The sequence below is a fragment of the Zootoca vivipara genome, chromosome 12 (assembly GCF_963506605.1).
Source record: "Zootoca vivipara chromosome 12, rZooViv1.1, whole genome shotgun sequence".
NCBI lineage: Eukaryota > Metazoa > Chordata > Lepidosauria > Squamata > Lacertidae > Zootoca > Zootoca vivipara.
In genome coordinates, this window is record NC_083287.1 from 57,118,291 (window position 1) to 57,142,124 (window position 23,834).

Sequence of the window (23,834 nt, forward strand, 5' to 3'; positions counted from 1 at the left end):
TGCAGCATCCCGCATCGCCTGCTCTGGTCTGGACAGGCGTCCGGGGCGCCTTTAATCCTCCCAGCCCTAGCAAGAAGCAGCGGCGGCGGCAGAGGTGTCCGCGGCGCCTCCTCCTGCTGCAATCTGCATTCTGCCTTTGTCCTGCACCCCGCCATGGCCTTGGGGGCTCATGCACAGGTAAGGGGGCAGACGCCAGGCCTTGCGGCAGCAGCAACAGCCACAGCCACAGCGGGAGATGTCTGTTCCGGGGAGGGGGCGGCGCTCGCCTTTAGTCTTCCTTTAGTGCAGGGAGAGAGCAGAGTCTCAAACTCCACCCGCTTCTTCGAATGGATAAGAGCCCAGGCGCTGCCGCAAGGGCGCCTCTGAGCACGTGCAGAGTGGCGCCACCCTCTTTCCCAGTGGGCTTGGGAGGCAGGAAAGGATCCCTCTGCGCCCCCAACCCTAAAGCTTAACGAGGCAACAAGCCCCTAAATCTAAATAGCAATAAAGAGGGGCTTTAAATTGGGGGGTTTCGTCTTTTTGATGAACTGGGAATGGTTCTTCCCCCACCGTCCACACACCTGCTCCGCGAAGGTAGGTCCAGAGGGCGGCGAGGGGAGCTTAGGGATCCCGCATTTTCAGTGAGGCTATTCAGGAAGGCAGCCCCCCCCCCCCCAAGACATGTCTGGCTTCTGGAATGGGTTGGTCTTGCTTTCTATTAGTGCTTTCCTTCTCCAGATGTTTTGGACTACAAATCCCATCAGCCCCTGCCCACATGGTGGTGCAGCTGATGGGAGCACGCCTGTGGTGGCTCGGGGCTGCTGGGAGTTGTAGTGCAAAGCATCTGGAGGGCAGTAGGTTTGTTTATTTATTAAAATATTTGAATGCTGCTATTTCATTAAAATAAAATCAAAGTGGTTCACAGTAGTGTGTGCAAAGAAACCATATAAAAGTGAAAGAGCCCATTAAAACATACAAGGGAGTCAGGCAAGGGTGCCTTTTGGCCCCTTCACTATTTAATTTTTATATAAATAACCTGGTGAACACTCTTAGTAACCTAGAATTCCACCCTCCAAAGATAGCAATCCGGCATATCTCGGTTTTGCTATACGCCGACGATGCAGTAGTTCTCTCCAGATCCCCCATAGGGCTAAGAAGAGCTCTAATAGAACTGGCAGTCTACTGTGAAACAGAACGCCTCACAACAAATTACCAGAAGACAAAGATTCTTGCCTTCGGGGAAAAACCAAAGATCAGAAACTGGGAACTCACAAGGCCACAAATTACAACAAGTGTCGAACTATAAGTGTTTGGGAATGGCAGTCCAGGCTTCGGGAGCCAACAAAATCCATATAAATTCTACTGGGAGTGCTGGGGAAAGATCCGCAAACTGCATTCTGAAATTCTTTAGAAACAAAGGGGGCTCTTATGTCCCCACAGCCCTAAAACTGTACAGGGCCAAAACGTTGGCCCAGCTCCTCTACGGATCGTTCATGGGCCCACCATCCTCTTCCTTCATTCCCCTTGAGAGAGTTCAGTCCAAACTCCTCAGAGCCCTCCTACAAGTCCCCAGATGTGTTCCAAACGCATGGGTTAGATTAGAAACAGGGCTAATGAGAGTCGAGGCTTATATTAGCTTAATATCTATCTATCAATGGCTCACCTTGAAATTGCGGCCCCGAGGCATAGCTCCTCTGATCCTTTGCGATCAGTTTCAGTCTGGATGGCTGGTAGCAGTCCTGAACACCCTCCAGAAACTGGGCTTTGCTCCCCAAGCCCTTTTAAATCTGGGCCTGGGTCAAGCAAGATCCGAGGTCAAAGAAAGAATTATAGATTCTGAGAGACAGCAGGACAGCCTGAGGTCCCCTGACTTCATAATCGCAGAAAATGAGAGATACGTTGCTGCCCCGGCTGCATACCTCTATTATCTCGAATCCAGAAACGCAAGAAGGGCCTTTACTCTTGCCCGAAGCTCGGCGTTACCATCGCCAGTTCTGGAAGGATCCTTCGGAAAAGTCCCATACGACCAGAGACTGTGTACCTGCCCACTAGGGGAAATAGGAAGCCCCGAACATTTATTCTTTAGTTGCCCCTTCTACGATGAGGCACGCAGAGACACCATTGCTTCCCTACTGGAGAGGCTTGCTGACCTTCCAGAGAAGTCTAAATTGAATGCCCTCCTTTTAGGAAAAGATCAAAAGACGACCTGGTCAGTCGCCAGATTCTGCACGCAGATTTGCAGACACAGTCTATCCTCCCAGACCAAGTTAGCCTGTCTGTGGGGAAAATAGTCAAAGGGAGCCTCCAGGGTGACAGGGTCATTCTGTATGGTATCTCAAATTTTAAACTTTTAGGTTTTCTTATGTTTGTTTAATTCAATTTTAAGTCTTAAGCGGTTTGCTGTATATTGTTTATAAATCCAGATTCTATTTTTTGTGAATGTGCTGTTGGAGCTGGTTTATAACCGTAATAAACAATTTCATTTCATTTCATATAAAAGTGAAAATCAGGCATCAGTTAACTACCTGATTTGGTAGTGGGGCTACCTTTGAAGGAAACTGCAATTAATCCAGAATGCGGCAGCTAGACTGGTGACTGGGAGCGGCCGCCAAGACCACATAACACCGGTCTTGAAAGGCCTACATTGGCTCCCAGTGCATTTCCAAGCACAATTCAAAGTGTTGGTGCTGACCTTTAAAGCCCTAAATGGCCTCGGTCCTGTATACTTGAAGGAGCGTCTCCATCATTCAGCCTGAGATCCAGCACCGATGGCCTTCTGGTGGTTCCCTCATTGCGAGAAGTGAGGTTACAGGGAACCAGACAGAGGGCCTTCTTGGTAGTGGCACCCGCCCTGTGGAACGCCCTTCCAACAGATGTCAAGGAAATAAGCAGCTATCCTATTTTTAAAAGACATTTGAAGGCAGCCCTTTTTAGGGAAGTTTTTAATATTTAATGCTGTATTGTTTTAATGTTCGATTGGAAGCCACCCAGAGTGGCTGGGGAGACTCAGCCAGATGGGCGGGGTACAAATAAATTATTATTATTATTATTATTATTATTATTATTATTATTATTATACGTATTCTTAATTGCCTGCATGGGCCTGGAGGAATAAAAGTTTTCAGCAGGCGTGTTTAAAGGTAGAAGCAGAAAGTTGGCCAACATATTATTTATTTGTGTGCTGGGATGGGGAGAAAGATGTAACAGACAGGATGGTGAAAAATGCGGAGTGGCAAGCTGATTTTGTGCATCTTGCACATTTGCCCCTTGGAACTCACTGCTACAGGATGGTTGGGAACAGCGATGATATACATACACAATAATTCTCCATATATCAGGAGCAGATCTGATGTTGAGTTAGTCGTGCTAAGGATGACTGGCTTGCCATAGCAGCCTGACACCAGGTAGTAGATGACCATGTTCCTTCCCTTTGGCTCCAAGAGAGTTTTCTTCGACGGAGGGTTTACCTATGCCTAAGCAATGCAGCCATTTTAAATGCCAGTAAGGAAACAGGGGTAATGAAGAAGTGAGAACAGACTTAGGTCTGAACAAAAATGTTAATATGGGTCACATTAGAGGTACTGGAGAACAGAATGTAAGAAATAAGAACATTATTATCATATCATATCACTTTGTTATTAAGATGATAAAGCATCTCAAATATGATCTAGGGTTTGGAAGCCAAGCCTTATGAGGAACGATTGAGGGAGTTGGGGATGTTTAGCCTGGAGAAGAGAAGAATGAGAGAAGATATGATAGGCATCTTCAAATATCTGAAGGGTTGTCCCATGGAAGATGGAACAAAGCTTGTTCTGGAGGGTAGGACTCGAACCAGTGCCTTTCAGTTATAAGAAAGGAGATTCCAACTAATATATCAGGAAGAACTTTCTGAAAACAAGAGCTTTTCAACAGTGGAACTGACTTCCTCCGAAGGTGGTGGGCTCTTCTTCATTGAAGGTTTTGAAACATAGGTTAGGTTCCCATCTGTTGTGAATTCTTTAGCTGTGATTTATGATTTGCAGGGGGTTGGACTAGATGACCCTCGGGGGGTACCTTCGAACTCTACAATTCAATGATTCTATGACATCTTTGGAGAGACTTACTAGAGTGAAAATGTTACAATCCACCATGCTATGTACCTAAATGCTCCCCTGGAACTCACTGGGACCGTTTTCGACCTTCATGTTACGTTTTGTTAAGCTTGTTCTTTGTTCTTTCAAAAAATGTAATAAAAGTGTTTATAAAAGCAAACACACAAACCTCAGTGGGTGTTCCTGAAACAGGAAGCCCTTATTCTTCTTAGTCTTCCTCGAGGCACCTTCCTGTCCTACACAACTGCTGCTCAGACCACTGTAAGAAAGCGCATCTAAGACTTTGCCCAAGCAAACCCACGACCTGCGGTTCAGATCACACGCTGCCCAGAGATGGGTTGAGTTTCGGTGGGTTGTCCCTGATGACAGAGATGCCATTCGGCAGCTGCCCCCGATGACAGTGCAACTTCATTCTAGATGAGCGCTGACCCCTCAAGCTGTGGGAAAGAAGCACACTTCCCCATCTTCCCCGAACACCAGCGCGCTATTGTTGTTTTGAGTGGATCCTCTGCCCCTGAAATGGAAGCAGCTGCTTGAAAAGGAAGGCGGCAAGCTGTTAAGTAACGCAGGAAGCCACCTTGTATCTCACCAGACTATAGAACCATCTGGCACAGTGTTCCCTGACTGGCAGCAACCCTCAGATCTCAGGCAGGGAGGGTCTCCTTTACATAGGAACATAAGGAGAGCCTGCTGGATCAGGCCAGTCACATATCTCTAGTCCAGCATCCTGTTCTCGCAGCGGCCAAACAGAAGCCCCAATAGGACCCGAGCACAAGAGCAGTCTCTCCTGCAGTTTTCCGCGACTGGCATTGCTACCTGAGCCCAGGTGCATGGAGAACCCTTTCTTCCTTTTCTGTCTTGAAGCTTGTTGAGTTATAGTATTTCAAGAACATAAGAAAAGATGCGTGTGGGAAATGAGCAAGCAGAGTTCTTTTTTATATATATAAAAATATTCTTTGTTTATTTTCAAACATTACAAATCATATAAACACAAACAAAAAGATAAGGATTAAATAAAAGAATTACAACTCATATGAACACAAACAAACAAAAATAAAGATGGAATAGAAATGGAAACAAAACAAGAGCAAAACATAAAAGACAATTTTTCAGTTATAATTGCAATAACTACACGCACAAAAAAGAAAAGGAAAAAAAGATAGAATAAAGTCTCCTCTAATAACATCAAATCAAATCAAAATACACACCTCAGCATCCCACCACCCTCCCCTCCACCCACCCTAAGTGATTACATACTTCCAGCCATTTTTGTCCTGCGCCTTTCATTTTCTGTCATACATCTGTATACCTGATTTATTTTCTTAATTAAAAAAAAACCTTTTTATTTCTGAGTCTTCATATGCCTTCTGCAAGAGAGGCGCTTTCCACCATTGTAGCGAAATAATTTCTGAATGGGGAATGAGCAAGCAGAGTTCAAGCGCAAGAGCACCAAAGCTTCTATAGTTTATAACTATTCTGAGAGGGGATTTTTATGTTCCCTTTATTTTTATGTTCCACTATATATATATATATATATATATATATATATATATATATATATATATATACCGGGGCAAGAATTTTGTCTCTGGTGTGATAGTTGCTGCAGGGGTGTGCAGGTTTTGTCCCCACCTCACCCCCACATGGGAATCCTTAAAAAATACATCCCCTTCACTTGTGTGAGGCACCAATTCCACATCCTCATGGTGTGAAATGTGTTTGGCCAGCCTTTCAATTTATATCCCACCTTTTCCTCCAAGGAGCTCAAGGTGGTTTACGTGGTTCTTCCCCCTCCCTATAGAATCCTAGAAGAGTAGACTTGGAAGGGACCACGGTGGTCATCTAGCCCTACCCCCTGCAATGCAAGAATCTTTTGCTCAAATGGGGGCTCGAACCCACAACCCTGAGTCTCATGCTTTACAACAGGGGTCAGCAACCTTTTTAGCCGTGGGCCGGTCCACGGTCCACCATGTAGTGGACCGGATTATATTTTTGGGGGGGGAAATGAACCAATTCCTATGCCGGATTATATTTTTTTGGGGGGGGAATGAACCAATTCCTATGCCCCACAAATAACCCAGAGATGCATTTTATAATAATAATAATAATAATAATAATAATAATAATAATAATAATAATTTATTTATATCCCGCCCATCTGGCTGGGTTTCCCCAGCCACTCTGGCGGCTTCCAACAGAAAAATAAAACACAGTAATCTATTAAACATTAAAAGCCTCCCTTAAATAAAAGGACACCTGCTCATATAAAAACACGCTGATTCCCAGACCATCCGTGGGCCGGATTGAGAAGGTGATTGGGCCGCATCCAGCCCATGGGCCTTAGGTTGCCTACCCCTGCTTTACAACATATCCCCACAACAACCCTGAGGGGTAGGTTAGGTTGCGTGTGAGTGACTGGCCCAAGGTCACCCAGTGAGCTTCATGGCTAAATGGGGATTTGAACCCAGGTCCCAGTCCAACACTCTTTTAACTACTACACCAGACTGGATCAGTGTTCAATAGGTGAGGACTATATGGAAGCAAACAGCAACTGGTGCTTCTAGAACAATACTGGTGGATTGGGAGATCTGAGCACCCCAGTGCATTGCTGTTCTTGATCATGCAAATAGAATGAGTTTGCATATGGAAACAGTTATATACTGCCTTTTGACACCCAGGATAGCACGCAGGTGGATTATTATTATTATTATTATTATTATTATTATTATTATTATTGACTGCAGCTTGAACAGATAAATTTTGCATTGTCGTTATGTCTTTTCTAATAATGCCTTGGACTAATAATAAAAGCAGTCTGGAACAATGACACCCCATCCTGCATCTGGCTATAAAAATCTGGGGCAAATATAGATTAAAACGAAGCCCTGCAACCTCCTGACAATCGTCTAAGCCACCACGAGCAATTTAATTGGAATGGGGAACTAGGTAATTATGCCATCTGGCAAAAAGCACAGCTTATTGAGAATATGTGATCATATATGCGGTGGCGGGGGGGGGTGTAGGAGAGCTCCCCCCTTTTATAAATGGTTGCAGTCCAAGTGTTAGCTGGATGTTCAACAATTGCAGCAGCATGATATCCCCAGGGAGAGCCTATAAATATGGAAGCCCTTCCTGAATGGTTAAAGTGGCACCAAACTCCATTTTTAAAAGTCGACCGTAATATGTCCGCTGGAGAAAATGGAGGACTTTAATTACAGAAGGTTTTGTGCATGCATGAGATTGGAGGAGAGATTATGGAGAGAGCTCCATCCTTTCCTTTCCTTGGTAGATAATATTCTGTCTGCTGACTTGAAGTAAAACAGGTAGGTAGCCATGTTGGTCTGCCGTAGTCGAAACAAAATATTTTTTTAAAAAAATATATTCAGGTATCTGAAGAAGTGTGCATGCACACAAAAGCTCATACCAATGACAGACTTTGTTGTTTAGTCGGGTCCGACTCTTCGTGACCCCATGGACCAGAGAACGCCAGGCACTCCTGTCTTGCACTGCCTCCTGCAGTTTGGTCAAACTCATGTTCGTAGCTTCAAGAACACTGTCCAACCATCTCGTCCTCTGTCGTCCCCTTCTCCTAGTGCCCTCCATCTTTCCCAACATCAGGGTCTTTTCCAGGGAGTCTTCTCTTCTTCTCATGAGGTGGCCAAAGTATTGGAGCCTCAGCTTCACGATATGTCCTTCCAGTGAGCACTCAGGGCTGATTTCCTTAAGAATGGATAGGTTTGATCTTCTTGCAGTCCATGGGACTCTCAAGAGTCTCCTCCAGCACCATAATTCAAAAGCATCAATTCTGACAGACTTAGTTGGTCTCTAAGGTGCTACTGGAAGGAATTTTGTTTTGAAGTAAAGCAGTTTCTCTGTTGATGGCAGCTAATGCCTTTAAATTTGGAAGGTGTACTGTTGATCAGATCAGTGTCAGAAATGTGGAAGTGCTGGAGAGGGTTTTGTGGACCCTTGCTGGAGATGTGGGAGGATAGAAATACTTGACTGGGATTCTGCTTCCAGAATCATCCGTGGCACATCATGAAGCATTGTCAATGTCTCCATCCTCTAGTTCTGCTATTTGAAAGGAAGGCTTTCAAAAAATGGAAAGGGAATTGGATATTTAATTTGACAACAAATTAGGAGGGGGATTCCTTTTTTGGTTTTTGCTTTTATTATACATTTTGTTTTCTTATTTTGTATTTTAGTGTTGTGAACTCCCCTGTCATCTTTGGCTGAAGGGCAGTATACAAATAAATAAGCAAATGAAACAAAATGGAAACCATCAGGACTTCTTGACAACAGAGAAACCGGTTTTTAAGGATTTGGTGTCCTGTGGAGTTGGATGCTTAGACTAATTGCAAGCCATGTTTTGTTTTAGGGTAGAGTTAATGGTTCTGATCTCTTAACCAGTTACAGGTTTGAATTGCAAGTGCTTTCTTGGGAAAGAAGGTGTAAGGCTTCAAGGGAGGGTCTGTAATAGGAGCAGCTCACAGATGTGTAGAGTTGGAAGGGATCCTAAAGCTCATCTCGTCCAACCCCCGTAGTCAAAATGTGCACCTCCGGCCATACTCTGTGGCTCTGTTTTGCTAACCTCTTGTCTATGGATGCCTTTCCTTCTTTCCAGGCCATCCATCTTCCATCCTCCTCTCTTGACTGGCCCCTTCCCAGGAAACACAGAGAGAGTTCTCAATTCAAAAGAGCTGGAATCATAGAATTGCAGAGTTGGAAGGGACCCCAAGAGTCATCCAGCTCAATCCCCTGCAATGCAGGATGAGGCCTGTGAGGGCTGTCATCATCACACCCACTAGCAGAGGGGGCTGTCCAGAACTCCATTCCAGGTTCCCTTTCTCATTGCCGCAGGTGATGTTTGAAGACGTGGCCATCTATTTCTCCTCGGTGGAGTGGGCGGAGCTAGCAGAGTGGCAGAAGGACCTCTACCGGGCCGTGATGGTGGACAACTATGAAGCGGTCACCTCTCTGGGTAAGGATCTCCCTCATTCCCTGCTTGGGTGTCCTTTGATGTTCCTCAGAGTCTGGAGGCAGCAGATAAACGATCCTGGCTTAGAGATGTCAGGGTTTGCAGGGGAGAAAGGATCTCTTCGTTGAACCGACGTGGGGGCTGATGTAAGATTTTGCAACGTGCAAACTGTAGCCCAAGCGCCAGTCTGAAACTTTTCGTTTGACTTTAGACCAGCGTTTCACCCGCTTGGTGCCTGCAGAAGAGCATCAGAAGAGCCTGGCTGCCAGATGAGGCCAAAGAGAGCGCATCTTGTCTGCCATCCAGTTCTCATGGTGGCCGAGCCAAATGCCTCAGTGGAAAACCTGCATGCAGGACCAGATTGCAACAACAGCAACCCTCCCCATTTGCCGTTTTTTTTTCATTGAATTTATATCCCACAACAATGCTGAGAGGTAGGTTAGGCTGAGAGGCAGTGACTGGTCCTAGGTCATCCTGGGTGGGAACTTACTGGCTGAGTGGGGATTTGAACCCTTATCTCCCAGGTCCTAGTCCAGGGGACAGTATGGTTTCCCTTGAACATGTCCCCAGATGCTGTGAATACAGCTGGTTCCCTCACTTGACAGTCCATCCAGGAGGAGGCTGCTGGATAGCCTTCTGTAGGAGTCCTGGCATGGTATACAATACAGTGGTGCCTCGCTAGAAGAATGCCCTGTAAGATGAATTTTCCGCTATACAAATAGGTTTTGCGATCGGAGGTTGCCTCGCAAGACAATGAGTTTTTTTATGGCCACCGCTTCATCTTGCGAAGTGTGGCCATAAAAACCTCCAATTGCAAAACCTAAAGGGGCATTCGTCTAGCAAAGGGGAACGAGCTGCAGCACAGGAAGAAGGCAAAGGAAGACCAGCTGAGAAGCACTGACAGCTGTCACCGCCTCTCAGCTGATCTTCCTTTGCCTTCTTCCGGACCCCTTCTTGCCGCTATCGCCACCAGACCCCAGCCAAAGGCAGTTAGCAGCGGGGGGTTTTCGCCACTTGCGTTCCCCCAAGGGGGAGGCAAACGACGGAAACCCCCCGCTGCAGACGGCATGGGGTGCAGTTTCGGAGGCTTCCGAGGCTGCACCCCATGCCGGCTTTGTGCTGCGACTTTCTCAAGGAACGTAAGCGGGGGACACCTAGCCCACCCGCTTGCGTTCCCCGAGAAAGCCGAGTGTCGGGGGAGGCAGGTGGGAGGCGGCGGCGGGAGAAGGTGTCCCCCCCCCACCGCCTCTCGCCCCGCACCCCCGGCACAGAGCGCAACTTCGGGTCTCCGAAGTTGCGTTCAGTGTCGGGGGAGGCAGGCGCTGCAGGGGGCTTTTTGCCATTTGCCTTCCCTGAGCCAAGGGGGAGGCAAAGTGCGAAAAGCCCCCGGCCGCAGCGCCACACTTCGGCTCTGGCACTGGCTTGGCGGCGGTGGGGGAAAGGCGCAGGACCGTTCCTTCGCCTTTCCCCCACCCCTCCCGACAGAGCCGGATCCGACGAAGCTTCTGAAGCTTCGTCCGATCCGGCTCTGTCGTTGGCAGCAACGGTGCTTGCTCTCTTGGCTCGGGGAAGTGCCTGCCTGCCTTCCCCGAGCCAAGAGAGCAAGCGCCGCCGCCGCCACCAGTTCCCCCGGAGCCCATAGGAACGCATTAATTGACTTTTAATGCATTCCTATGGGAAACGGTGCCTCGCTATACGAAATTTTCTGGAACGAGTCCTGGAACGAATTAATTTCGTCTAGCGAGGCACCACTGTAACTGATAAGCATCCTGGTATCTAGAAAGTAATGCTAGAGGGATGCTCTTATTTATAACCTTAGGTTGCTAGTATGATTTGTGGGAATGTTCAGGGTGGCAGGAGAGGATATATTACTATCTTTTCTAACTTGCGTTAGAAAGTTTCTTTACTTAGCAGAGTGCATTCCCATTTACAAAGCAGAAAACTAGTTGCAAACTCATGTGAGTTTCTTAAGACAATATGCAATTCAATCAGGCTTGTCCTCATTGTGTTCTAATATTTTCCTGGTAAGACGCCCTTGAATCCCTCCTAAAAGAATAAGGACACCACAATTATATTTATAAGTAACAAAAGGAAAATTTACTCATGATCAGGCAGAGCACCGTGTGATCCCTGAAGGCAGACTTAAGGCTTAAAGTTACAAATTTATACTAACAGGTTTATCCCATAAGGAAGATGACCTGGGGGACTGCTTGGCGGGCAGCCAGCAGTTCATTCCAGGAAGTTTGCAGGACGAAAAGAAGATGGAAAAGAGAGAGAGTGGCAGCATGCCTTGTCCTTTTACCAGGTCTGAAAAGGTCACGCCTACCCACTAGTCACATGCAAGGAAGGATGCTCCAGGCCAGGAGGAACAGGAAGTTTTGACTGGCTGGACCAAACATCCCTTTGCACGCCCACTCTAGCAAAACAAGGAATGTTGTATTTGACTGCTCCCAGTGGATTACATCCCCCATGACTGATATATTATAAATACGAATATTATTTATTTGCGTGGCCAAAGCCATTACAGAACAAAGTATGTAAAACAGAATAAAATACATTACACAATTAAAATAATGATGAAAACCAGGCATTCTGTCAATACTGTTACGTGCCCCCTAAATCTGTTCTGGGGGTTCCCCCAACTCTTTGGAGCATCTTTGTGGAGGGTGCAGGAGGAAGGGAAGGGCAGTGCCATCACCCAGCCACAAATCATCTCTGTAATTCAGTGTGCTCCCAAAGTGTGCTAAGCGGACCCAGAGGTGCCGAAAAGAATACAGTGAAGGTGCTCACCTGACGTCAAGAGGCAGGGAGTTCGAGAGTGTCACCACACTAAAAAATAAAGAGTTCTTACAAATGCGGAACAGGTATTACTATTTATTTATTTTATGACTCTATTTCCGCATGCATCTCGAGGCAATTTATCACTATGTCATTCAGAAGAGCTAGAAATAGTTGTCGTTGTTTCGAATCACTTTGAAAACTGATACAATACGCTAACCACTGAGGTAGATTTTGAAACAGTACAAAATGAGCACTTCTAAGCCAGCGGCTTTTTCATCCAGCCTGAAAAGCCTGTTGAAATGAAACAATGTCTTCAGTTGTTTCAGAAAAGTGCCGCCTGGGGTGCATGTCATATTCCAACAGGGATACAATTCCACAGATCAGGGGCAGCCACGATGAAGGCCCTGCTCTGAGTTTCATTGGCGCTAGTTTTTGATGGTGCGGGGGCTTGGAGGAGAGACCGACCTGCAGAACGAAGGCACCTGCTGCGGGCATAAGGGATAGTGGCAACATCCTGTCGTCATTCTTGGACGACCATAAGGGAGGTGCTGCAAGCCCGCCTGGTGTAGTGGTTAGAGTGTTGGTCCGGCACAAGATGTGGGTCATCATATTGATTATGAATTATGGGGAAGGTTGTGGAAAATAAATACGTACTTTATGCAATAAAATAAAATATGATGAAAATGGCCCACAGAGGGTACTTAACACCCATCAGATTGGCGAAAATGTCTAAAAAAGAAAAAGATATATGTTGGAAGTGTAATGAAATTGAGGGATCTTTTTTTAAAAAATGTGGTAGTCCTGTAAAATAATTAAGGAATATTGGGGAACTATATATAATGAATTAAAAAAGATAGTTTTAAAAAACTTCCCCCCAAACACCTGAGATTTTGCTCTTGGGGATGGTAACAATGGAGGTCCCAAAGAAACAAAAGAGTTTACTACTATATGCCACCGCCGCAGCTAGAACCTTATTGGCACAAAGGTGGAGAACAAGCATAGTACCCACTAAGGAAGAATGGCAGTGTAATATATTTGAATATGCTGAACTGGCTGGTCCAGGATAAGAGAAAACGAAGATGAGGAATATAAGAAGGAATGGATAATTTACTATTTCAAGAACCAGTATAGACAAAGACGTAGCTTAGCAGGTCTCATGTAAATCCAGCAGAGTTGAAATAGGGTATTTAATAGATAACAAATGGGATGATGAAAAAGATGTGGATTACGCGGAGTAGTAGAAAAGCAAAAGGAACCAGGAAAAGTGTGGAAGGGAAGTCATATGGTATATGCAGATATTCTGTACAGTGGTACCTCGGTTTAAGTATGCAACTGCTTCCGGAAGTCTGTACTTAACCTGAAGCAAACTTTCCCATCTCAGGACTACTTAATTGCTCATTCTCTAACATTGTGTATGCCATCAAATGCCAACAGTGCCCTTCAGCTCTCTATATTGGACAAAGAGGCCAAACCCTACGTCAAAGGATAAATGGACATAAATCTGACATCAGGAATTACAAGACAGAGAAACCAGTAGGAGAACACTTCAATCTCCCAGGACATTCTATACAAGATCTCAAAGTAGCTGTCTTACTACAAACAAATTTCAGAAATAGACTGGAAAGAGAAGTTGCTGAATTGCAACTTATCACCAAGCTTAAAACCATGGAGGGACCTGGTTTGAACAGAGACGTTGGATTCTTATCTCATTATACATGATAAAGCGATCTTCAGCCATCTCATCCTTTTTCATGCAAGACCATTTGCAGTCGTTTACAGTCGTCAACAGCTATCAGTCAGTCAATCACCCATTTCCACCACCCTTCTGAGTGATACCCCTCCCCACCCTTTCTCTATATATAAGCGTCTGGGGACTTCTGTTTCAGTGTGCATGCACATGAAACCTCATACCAAAATAAAAAACTTAGTTGGTCTTTAAGGTGCTGCTGGAAGGAATTTTTTTTATTTTGTTTCCCATTGAAAGTACTGTAATGGAAAGTGGATTAATCTGTTCCAGACGGGTCCGCGGAGCACTTAAACTGAAAGTACTCAAACTGAAGCAAAATGCAAACAAGATGAATTTTAACAAGGAGAAGTGTAAAGTACTACACTTGGGCAAAAAAAAAAAATGAAAGGCACAAATACAGGATGGGTGACACCTGGCTTGAGAGCAGTACATGTGAAAAGGATCTAGGAGTCTTGGTAGACCACAAACTTGACATGAGTCAACAGTGTGATGCAGCAGCTCAAAAAGCCAATGCAATTCTGGGCTGTATCAACAGGAGCATAGCATCTAGATCTAGGGAAGTAATAGTACCACTGTATTCTGCTCTGGTCAGACCTCACCTGGAATACTGTGTCCAGTTCTGGGCACCACAGTTCAAGAAGGATACTGACAAGCTGGAACGTGTCCAGAAGAGGGCAACCAAAATAGTCAAAGGCCTGGAAACGGTGCCTTATGAGGAACGGCTTAGGGAGCTGGGTATGTTTAGCCTGGAGAAGAGAAGGTTAAGGGGTGATATGATAGCCATGTTCAAATATATAAAAGGATGTCATATGGAGGAGGGAGAAAGGTTGTTTTCTGCTGCTCCAGAGAAGCGGACACGGAGCAATGGATTCAAACTTCAAGAAAGAAGATTCCACCTAAACATTAGGAAGAACTTCCTGACAGTAAGAGCTGTTCGGCAGTGGAATTTGCTACCAAGGAGTGTGGTGGAGTCTCCTTCTTTGGGGGTCTTTAAGCAGAGGCTTGACAGGCATATGTCAAGAATGCTTTGATGGTGTTTCCTGCTCGGCAGGGGGTTGGACTGGATGGCCCTTGTGGTCTCTTCCAACTCTACGCTTCTATGATTCTACGAAGCGTACTTAAACCGAGGTATGACTGTATTTGGTATGAAGTTGTAAGTGGGATGGGGGGGAGGGGGGGTCAAATATGCTCTCTGTTCCTGCTTTTGAAAATGCAAATAAAAAATGAAAAAATTTTAAAAAGAGTGTGTTGCTCTGTGAGACCTGCGAGACCCGGGTTCGAATTGCGACCCGTCCGCAACGCTCGCCGGGCGGCCTTGGGCCATTTGCTACCTCTCCGCCCGGCCTACCTCGCAGGCTTCTTGTTGTGGGGAACGAGGGGGCCACTTTGCACCACCTGGAGAAAAGGATGCAATATCCTTGCAAGAAATGAAGGGGAAATAAAGATGCTGTCCTCTGCTCCCACGACAGGGCACCCGTCCGCCAAACCCGAGATCATCTGCAAAATCGAGCGCCAAGAGGAGCCTTGCATGGAGGAGCCCCTCAAGACCCCCAAATGGAAGAGGCCCCAGAGTCCCTGGCTGGGTGAGTTGGGTTTTTTAGGGGGGGGGGTCCTTGCAAACAGGCCTTTCCTTGCATAGCTGCCAAGTATCCCGTATCCGCCGGGAAAACCCCTTTTTTCTCACCGTTTCCCAGCGGTCTCCCGCTTGGCGAAAAATCCCGGCATTGTCCCTTAAATTCGCTTCTTCCCGGCGGCCATTTTTCTGGTGCCGCTTTGCCCTTCTATGGGCACCAGAAAATGGCGGCGGCGCCGCCGGAAGTCGTTTCCGCGCATGACCGGAAGTTGCGTGACGCGACTTCCGGTGGCGCTTCGCCCTTCTACGGGCATCAGAAAATGGCGGCGCCGGCACCGGAAGTCGCTTTCACGTGTTTCCGGTCATGCGCAGAAGCGACTTCCGGCGCCGGCACCGCCATTTTCTGGTGCCCATAGAAGGGCGAAGCGCCACCGGTCATGCGCGCGCTGCCGATCCCGGATCTTTACGATCCGGACTTGGCAGCTATGCTTTCCTTGTCCCGTCCCCCCCAATAACTGGTCCTTAGGCCTACCGGTGTTGCGGTCGGGCCTACATGGCTCCGGCCTCGCAGATAGCACAAACTCTGACCGGCAGCATCTCGGGATGTGGACCAGGATTGGGACCCGGGTTCAAATCCCCTCCTCCAGCTCCCTGGCGCTGGAATGGAGCCGGTCCCCGCCTCCCCTCCTGGCCCACCTCTCAGGGCTGCCGTTGCCGTCAGGCGGCCATGGATGTCGCCCTGAGGGAAACTTGGGATACGAACATAACCATAAGAACAGCGATTGGTGTTTTTACCTCCAAGTTATCCCGTAGTTTTGCACAGTAGACTTAATCCCACTCCATTCGAAACTCCTCCCAGACTCATGAGGCGATTCCGTCTATTTCAGATTATTTCGAACTGAAACTCGTTTCCAAATGCCTCCACCTACCGCCCTTCTTTTTGCGTAAAAAGCTTTGGGGCTCCCCCCCCCCTTACGATCCAGCATATATAATTTTTTAAAAAATGAAGTAAATTCAAATTCTCATAGGGGAAAAAGTCTCCTGAGGGAATTAGCCATTCTGCATTTATTTGGCTGCGGCCTTCTGGAGGCTGTTGCCGTGGAAACGCTCTCCTGAAGGAAAAAAAGGCGGGAAAACACCTCAGATAGAGGACCGCTTCTAAGTCCCTCATTTTGCCCCCATCCCTGCCTATTCTGAGGAAAAATATGTCTGACCTCTCCACAAGAAGGATCCCGGATCCCCTTAGATTCCTCAACCCTTAAGTCCCTGAGGGAGATACAGATAACCTGAAGGCCAGAGAGAAACCACAAAGGCTGTGGTACCGAGGGAGGATTTTTTATTTCCCCCCCTCACAGGGTTAAAATGGGGCCTGCCAAGCTGACCAGAGGCAAGGAGGCCATAATGGCTCCTGCCCCTGGAAGAGGAAGCACAAGTCTAGTCATCCTAGTGATAATGATAATAATAATATACTTATTTGTACCCTGCCCATCTGGCTGGGTTGCTCAAGACAATATGGGAGGCTTCCAGCATAAATAAAAACATATACTTCAGATGTCTTCACCACAGGGTGGGCGCCACCACAACATGCCCAAAAATTCAAATCAGTTTTCCATAACCTTTCCCAATCTGAAAGCTGAATATTATGCCCCCAAATGATCCCGCGCCCAGTGTATCATTACAGATTTTACCTGTTCATCCTTTGTATGCCATTCCAAAAGTAATTACTGTATACATTTTCAACAGTAATTTTATATTTTCTAACATCTTTTTCAAATATTGAGGTCTCATAGCCGAAACCTTTCTTTTTATCTATCTTAAACATATCATTTAGTTGGTGAAACTAGCCAATCAGTTAATATATCCCTTATCTCTTCAAAATCTTGCAATTTCACCTGATGTTCTACTCCGGTTAGCAGCTCTCTATATACTGCCCAATTACTACTCATCTTTAGTTTTTTCAGAGCTATCGCTTCTAGTGTTTTGCGTAAAAAACACTACCAGGGTGTTTTTTCTGTTCCAGTAGCCAGTTCTTTTTTTAAAACACAATTTTATTAAAGCTTTTTTTGCAGTAAGATCAAACGAAGTTCTTCTCGGGGACTGAGCGTGGGGTTTCTCCCTGAGTCGGTGATGGCGAAACTCTCCCTTTCCCTTTCTTCCCTGCAGGAGATGGGATCAGGATGGAAGACGAGGACGAAGGCAGAGGGGCAGTCCATGTCCGGCGGCACAAGAGGAAGAAGGTGGTCCACCCTTCCAGAACGGAGAAGCCGGTGACCCGGGCGACGAGCGCACAGGACGAGGGTCCCCCGAAGTCGACGCTGAAGACAAAGCCCCCCGAGTGCCCCGAGTGCGGCAAGAGCTTCCTGAGCAACGTGGCGATGGTCATCCACATCCGGACGCACACCGGGGAGCGGCCCTTCAGGTGCCACCTGTGCCCCAAGGGCTTCCCCTCGCGGGGGGACCTGAAGCGGCACATCAAGACCCACTTGCGCAAGAAGGAGGACCCCGCGGCCAGCGACGCCAGCCCCAAGGCGCGGAAGTGCCTGACGGCCAAGCTCCAGCTCCTGCGCCATCTTGGGTCCGCCCCGGGCCCCAGGAAGCCCCACACCTGCGCCCAGTGCGGAAAGAGCTTCAACAAGAAGCAGGACTTGCGCAAGCACCATGGGACCCACTCAGGCGAGCGGCCCTTCTCCTGCCCGGAGTGCGGGCGCAGCTTCCGGCTCAAGCAGATCCTGGTGGCCCACATGAAGGTGCACGTCGGGGAGCGGCCCTTCTCCTGCCAGCAGTGCGGGAAGCGCTTCAGCCAGAAGCACCACGTGGAGAGCCACCAGCGCGTCCACACCGGCGAGAAGCCCTTCTCGTGCACCACGTGCGGGAAGCGCTACTCGCAGAAGCAGCCGCTCATCAGCCACCTTCGGGTGCACACCGGGGAGAGGCCCTACGCCTGCGCGGAGTGCGGGAAGACCTTCCGCAACCAGGCCACCCTGACCATCCACAACCGGATGCACACCGGCGAGCGCCCCTACCGCTGCCTGCTGTGCGGCAAGACCTGCAGCCAGCTGCAGCACCTCAAGAGCCACCAGAGGGTCCACCGCGGGGAGCAGCACCTCCTGCAGGCGGGCGACGCCAAGGCGCTGGCCCTCAAGAGGGCCCGCGAGGTGAAGGAGAAGCCCTACCCGTGCCCCAGGTGCGAGAAGCGCTTCCGGGATGAGGAGATCATGCAGACCCACCTGAGGACGCACGAGGAGAAGCTGGCGAAATGTGGACTCCTTCCGAGCGGAGCCAGCCCTGGGGAAGGCCCTCCTCTTCCCGTTCAGCCCCCAAAGACCCTGCCAGAGTTTAAGTCCGTCTGCAGAGGGACGGGCGCGAGCAAGAAGCCTCCCTCTGCACCCCAGCCTGGCCCGGCAACTGGGAAACGGGCCTTTGCATGCTCCGATTGCGGCAGGAAGTTCACCCAGGCGAAATACCTCACCATGCACCGGAGGAGCCACACATGAGGGGAACCAGTTTGCATTGGGAGGAAACCTGGTGATGCATTTTAAGGATGCCTTTGTGAGCAAAGGCTTTCTTTGGAGCAACTAGCGTGTGGAAGCTACAGAGAAATCTTCCTCTGGCCCATACGATGAGGTTGGGGGAGGTGGAGAACAAGGGGGCAAAGCATGTTTCTAGCTTGAGCTGAAATAGGTCCTGCAACAAAAGCAGTTATATTTCTTATCTTCCACCCTTACCCCCTTATTTTGAGTGTCTAGTTCATGGAAGATTTCTGTGTAACTTGCAAGCCTGTATCAGTTGTCCTCAGCGAAGGGATTGCTTCGATTCCTTATCCTGTGGATTCAAGGGAACTGCAATAACTTTGAACTCTTTGTAGCTCTAGATCTAGTGGGGCAGCAGTATGCAGCATTCCTTGAGTCCTTGTTGCAAAGGCTTCTGAGTAGCTGTCCTACATGGGAAAGTGCCCAGGACAGAGAGAGAGAGAGAAATAAAACTCTCCTGCTGAACCTGTCAGAGTTGGATTTGTCCGTGGAGCTGGCAGTAGGAACAGGAATTCACTCCCGTAGGATGTGGCTACAGTCGCTAGGCGAAATGGTGCTTTAAAATGGATCTCCCAAACACTTATTGGATAGATTTTATAGCTAAGGTTGGGAGCTCAGTAGGAGTAAAGGAAGCTGTCTTATACAGAGTCAGACCACCTGACTCAATATTGTCTGCCAGCAGTGCACCAGGGTTTCAAGCAGTCAGAAAATGACCCTGAGACACGCTGTCGCTGAGCTATGACCCTTCCCCATCATTCAGAAGCAGCGTGCTGCTCACTTGCCAGCTGCAAGGGACAGGCAGGGGAGCAGAGGAGCCAACTCCTAGGGACCAAGGTCCCTTTGCCTCCCCCCAGTACAATATTTGCGGGGGCCTGGCCCCTACGAAGTTGATGAATATTGGCATTCAAATGGTGTGTGTGTGTGTGCTGCATCATGTGATTGGTTATGTGGGGCGGGGGTTACCTGCCCCCCATATATTATTCAAGTTGGTACCCCAGTGATAAAGGTTGCTTCCACGGCAGAGCCCTTTAACACTGCTGAATCAGCAGGATGCGGAATTAAGGCGGGTGACCCGTCCAACACTTTAGCATAGCAGTGTATTCTCCTTGAGAAATTTGGCAATGCCAGCTCCCATGGGCAGCTGCCTAAATAATGTTTCCTTGGAAGCAAGTCCTCAATTCAGCCTTGTATTTAAGCCCTTGCCTGTGAGAGTTGTCTCTAGGTGAGTACATGGGATTACGACTTAATGTGCAGCCAGGCTGGTGAATGAGTACAGAATTGTGGCAGGTTGCTGAAGGATTCTACATCCAGCTGAGCTACCCACCCAAGTGGTAATCAGGCTACTAGCTCGTGTAGGCTTATTTATGCGCTCTATGTGGGGCTACCTTTGAAGGTGACCCGGAAACTGCAATTAATCCAGAATGCAGCAGCTAGACTGGTGACTGGGAGTGGCCGCCGGGACCGCATAACACTGGTCCTGAGAGATCTACATTGGCTCCCAGGACGTTTCCGAGCACAATTCAAAGTGTTGGTGTTGACCTTTAAAGCCCTAAATAGCCTCGGTCCAGTAGACCTGAATGAGCGTCTCCACCCCCACCATTCAGCCGGACACTGAGATCCAGCGCCAAGGGCCTTCTGGCGGTTCCCTCATTGCGAGAAGTGAAGTTACAGGGAACCAGACAGAGGGCCTTCTCGGTAGTGGCACCCGCCCTGTGGAATGCCCTCTCACCAGATGTCAAGGAAATAAGCAGCTATCTTATTTTTAAAAAGACAACTGAAGGCAGCCCTGTTTAGGGAAGTTTTTAATACCAGTATTTAATGCTGTATAGTTTTAATAGTCGATTGGGAGCCACCCAGAGTGGCTGGGGAGACTCAGCCAGATGGGCGGGGTACACATAATAAATTATTATTATTATTATTATTATTATTATTATTATTATTATTATTATTATATTTGCAAGGCTGCTTGAATGATAGAATTTTAGAGTTGAAGAGACCCTGAGTATCATCTAGTCTAACCCCCTGCAATGCAGGCATATGCAGCTGTCCCATTTGGGGATCGAACCTGCGACCTTGGTGTTCTCAGCACCATTCTCTAACCCTGCTTTGTGAGGTAGGATGAGTATGGGCTTAAATTACTGGTTTCCTCTTTTCAGGCACTGCAGTTGCTTATTAATGTATGTTTTACTTCGCTATTTTAACAAATAACATTGAAAGCATTAATGAAGAATTGCTCTGGCTGCAAAATAGAAAACCAGTAACTAAACCCCTGCTCCCTTGCAGGGGAACAGGAACTGATTGATTAAGAGCCACCACAGGAATAGTATACAAGTGAATAGGAAGCAAACAGAATGAAGTGGCAGAGAGGCTGCTTGAAAGAAAAGGGCAAGGAGGAAACAACCAATGAAAGGGAGACATGTCTCTGGTGCATTGCCAGTCGACACTGGACAGCTTTGCTCTCCTATTTCATTCTAAAACCAAAACATTGCCACAGATCAGGACTGAAAATTGATGGTAGGAGAACACAGGTTCTTTGAAATGCAATGGTTCGGCAGTGATTAGGGTTGGGAAATATCTGGTTTTCAACATTGTAGGCTCTCCAAATGTTCTTAAAATTCCAGTAGTTAAATAGGTTGTTTGATAGCTTTAAAAAAATCTCTCCCTTTAAAAAAGACACTGTAGTTGATTAGCTTTTAAAGTTCCATTTGGGAGTTGATCATTTGCATGCTTGTCGAAGAGGGACATTCCTGCATTTTTAATATGTGAACATATAAAACCCATCCCGCAGCTGCTTTGCTGTGGAGTTGTGATCAAATATCTCAGCTGGCTGTGGTCTGCGTTATCCAAAGAATTATTGGGTTGGAATTGGCAAGATTGCTGGACACAAATTAAACCCAAGTTTGCACAATACTTGCTGTGGGGTGACCTTTTTGCAAATCAAAAGGGTTTGCAGTGAAATCCTGTGCATGTTTATACAGAGGCAAACCCCACTGAGTTCTATGGGGACTTTGTGTTTCTATGGGATTATAGCCTGTTTTGGGGTTGTTGGGTTTTTTTTATTATTATTAAAATGTGATCATCTGTTTCCCCCAAGTGAACTTGCATAGATATGTATAAAACAGGATAGTAATTTTTGTGAATTACTAATTTCTGTGTGCTTTTCCCTTCTTGATTTACCAGGGTGAATTAATCCCCACTTCATTGGGGATTTCAATTTGTTGTACACAGAACACACATGGTAACAAGGGGAGGATGATAATTCCTTTTCTCAAGTGCACTTAAAAGGCTGGTTTGGTTCTGGTTGACAATACTGCTTATTTCGGACCAATCTGGAGCCTTCCAGCTGTTTTTAGTACAAATCCCATCAGTGGGGGGATATCTGCAGGATCACACCTTGCAATCCCTGCCTCTTGTGACCCCCCCTTCCCACTGTCTCCCACTTATGTGAATGAAATAGCAATTGTCAGAGCAGCACCAGCCCAGCTGAAGTCATCTGGAGAGGAACACTTTGGGATTCTTCCTCATTATCCACATCAGTGGCCAAGAGAACTGAAGTGTAAACTATTAGTTATTATAACTCTCTTAATCTATTCTAATAAAGCTGTAAATGAAATGATTAACTTCCTCCTTAACAAAGTTGGGGTTACAGAAGGTCTCCCTTAGTCGTACAGTACTTGCTTCTTGCAAAAGTATTCAAATTAATTCTGCCCAAGTTCTGCTAGGCAAATTTCTCCATCATCCATATTACCTATTTATTATAAAGCTTACTCTATACTGTGAATGGTTGCCTGTATCACACTTAAAACAATTTTTTATCATGGATTGTCATAGATTCATAGAATTGTTGAGTCGGAAAGGACCCAGGGGGTCATCTAGTCCAACCCCCTGCAGTGCCGGTATCACAGCTAGAGAATCCCTGACAGGTGGCCCTCCAAACTCTGTTTAAAAACCTCCAATAGACAAGAGTCCCGCCACCTTCTGAGGCAGTTCATTTCACCGTCAAGTGGCTCTCACTGTCAGAAAGTTATTCCGAATGTTCAGATAGAATCTCCTTTCTTGTCATTTTAATCCATCAGTTTGGGCCCTACCTTCTGGAACAGCAGAAAACAAGCTTACTCCATCTTCCATGTGACAGCCCTTCAGATTTTTAAGGTGGCTTACATAACACCTCTCTTGTCTGCTCTTCTCCAGGCTAAACATCCCCAACTCCTTCAACTGTTCCTCGTAAGGCTTGGTTGCAAGACCCTTCATCACCTTAGTTGCCCTCCTCTGCACACCTTCCAGCTTGTCAATATTCTCCTTAAACTGTAGTGCCCAGAACTGGACACAGGTCTTCAGGTGGGGTGTGACCAAGGCAGAGCAGAGTGGTCTTTTTTTTCACACACAAGACTGAAAGCTCAAAGACCACATGAGGAATTATGTGACAAAGGTAGCACTTGAACTCAGATCTTGAGCCTTGAGGACCAGCCTGCCTGGCAACTGTGTGCACTCTTACTCATTTACTATATTTATATGCCAAAAGGGTTCAAGTGGATTTCTGTTTAAAATACTACAGTAGTTTATTATAACCTAAGGATCAGGGAAAGGAGATACACACGCAATTCTGAAACCACTAATGATGGAGAGAAGGTTCTGAAAATAAATGGTAGTTGCTGGATGAACTGATGGGAGGAGCCTGGCTTTCTCGGCTGAGTTTAATTGAGGAAGTTTCTTTTAAAGGTACCACCATTTCTCAGATGCAACAACTTGGGCTGAACCATTCAGAATAATGCGATGAATATACAGGACAGGAGCTGTCCCTGGTGGCATAAAACCGCTGCAGATTCTTTCTGATGACATAATGCACAGACTCTAAGCCCAGTCACAGTATCTGTTTTATTGTATATTTCCAAACTGTTGACAAAAAGGTCAGTGAGCATCTCTTCCAGCCCTTTTAAAAGACAGGTGGTATTCCTACATCACAAGGTTTAGCACAGGGAGGTGGAGCCTGCTGCCCTCCAAATGTGGAGCTCCAGGGTCCCATTGGCCCCAACCAACATAATGAGGAAGATCAGGGATCATGAAGCCCAACAACACCAGGAGGACCAAAGGCCCTTTCCCCGATGGTGTGGAAGACATCTTGGATGTTGCCATGCTTTCACTTCTTTTTACTCTT

General features: G+C 47.0%; 1 protein-coding gene across 1 annotated transcript; it reads left to right on the forward strand.

Moving 5' to 3' along the window:
• LOC118092060 (gastrula zinc finger protein XlCGF57.1-like) lies at positions 1–23,668 on the forward strand. The gene is made up of 4 exons (XM_035129791.2): positions 1–177; positions 8,931–9,051; positions 15,046–15,159; positions 17,313–23,668. Exons 1-4 carry the CDS (start codon positions 154–156, stop codon positions 18,641–18,643), a joined length of 1,590 nt encoding a protein of 529 aa, XP_034985682.2. The 5' UTR covers positions 1–153; the 3' UTR covers positions 18,644–23,668.
• Positions 23,669–23,834: the final 166 nt, after the last annotated feature.

What these genes read in the sequence shown, in the direction of transcription:
- LOC118092060 (XM_035129791.2), top strand. Translation starts at nt 154, where the DNA reads ATGGCCTTGGGGGCTCATGCACAG. An exon ending in TGAAGCGGTCACCTCTCTGG is followed by an intron (nt 9,052 to 15,045) that starts GTAAGGATCTCC and finishes CTCCCACGACAG; the next exon opens with GGCACCCGTCCGCCAAACCC. An exon ending in GCCCCAGAGTCCCTGGCTGG is followed by an intron (nt 15,160 to 17,312) that starts GTGAGTTGGGTT and finishes TCTTCCCTGCAG; the next exon opens with GAGATGGGATCAGGATGGAA.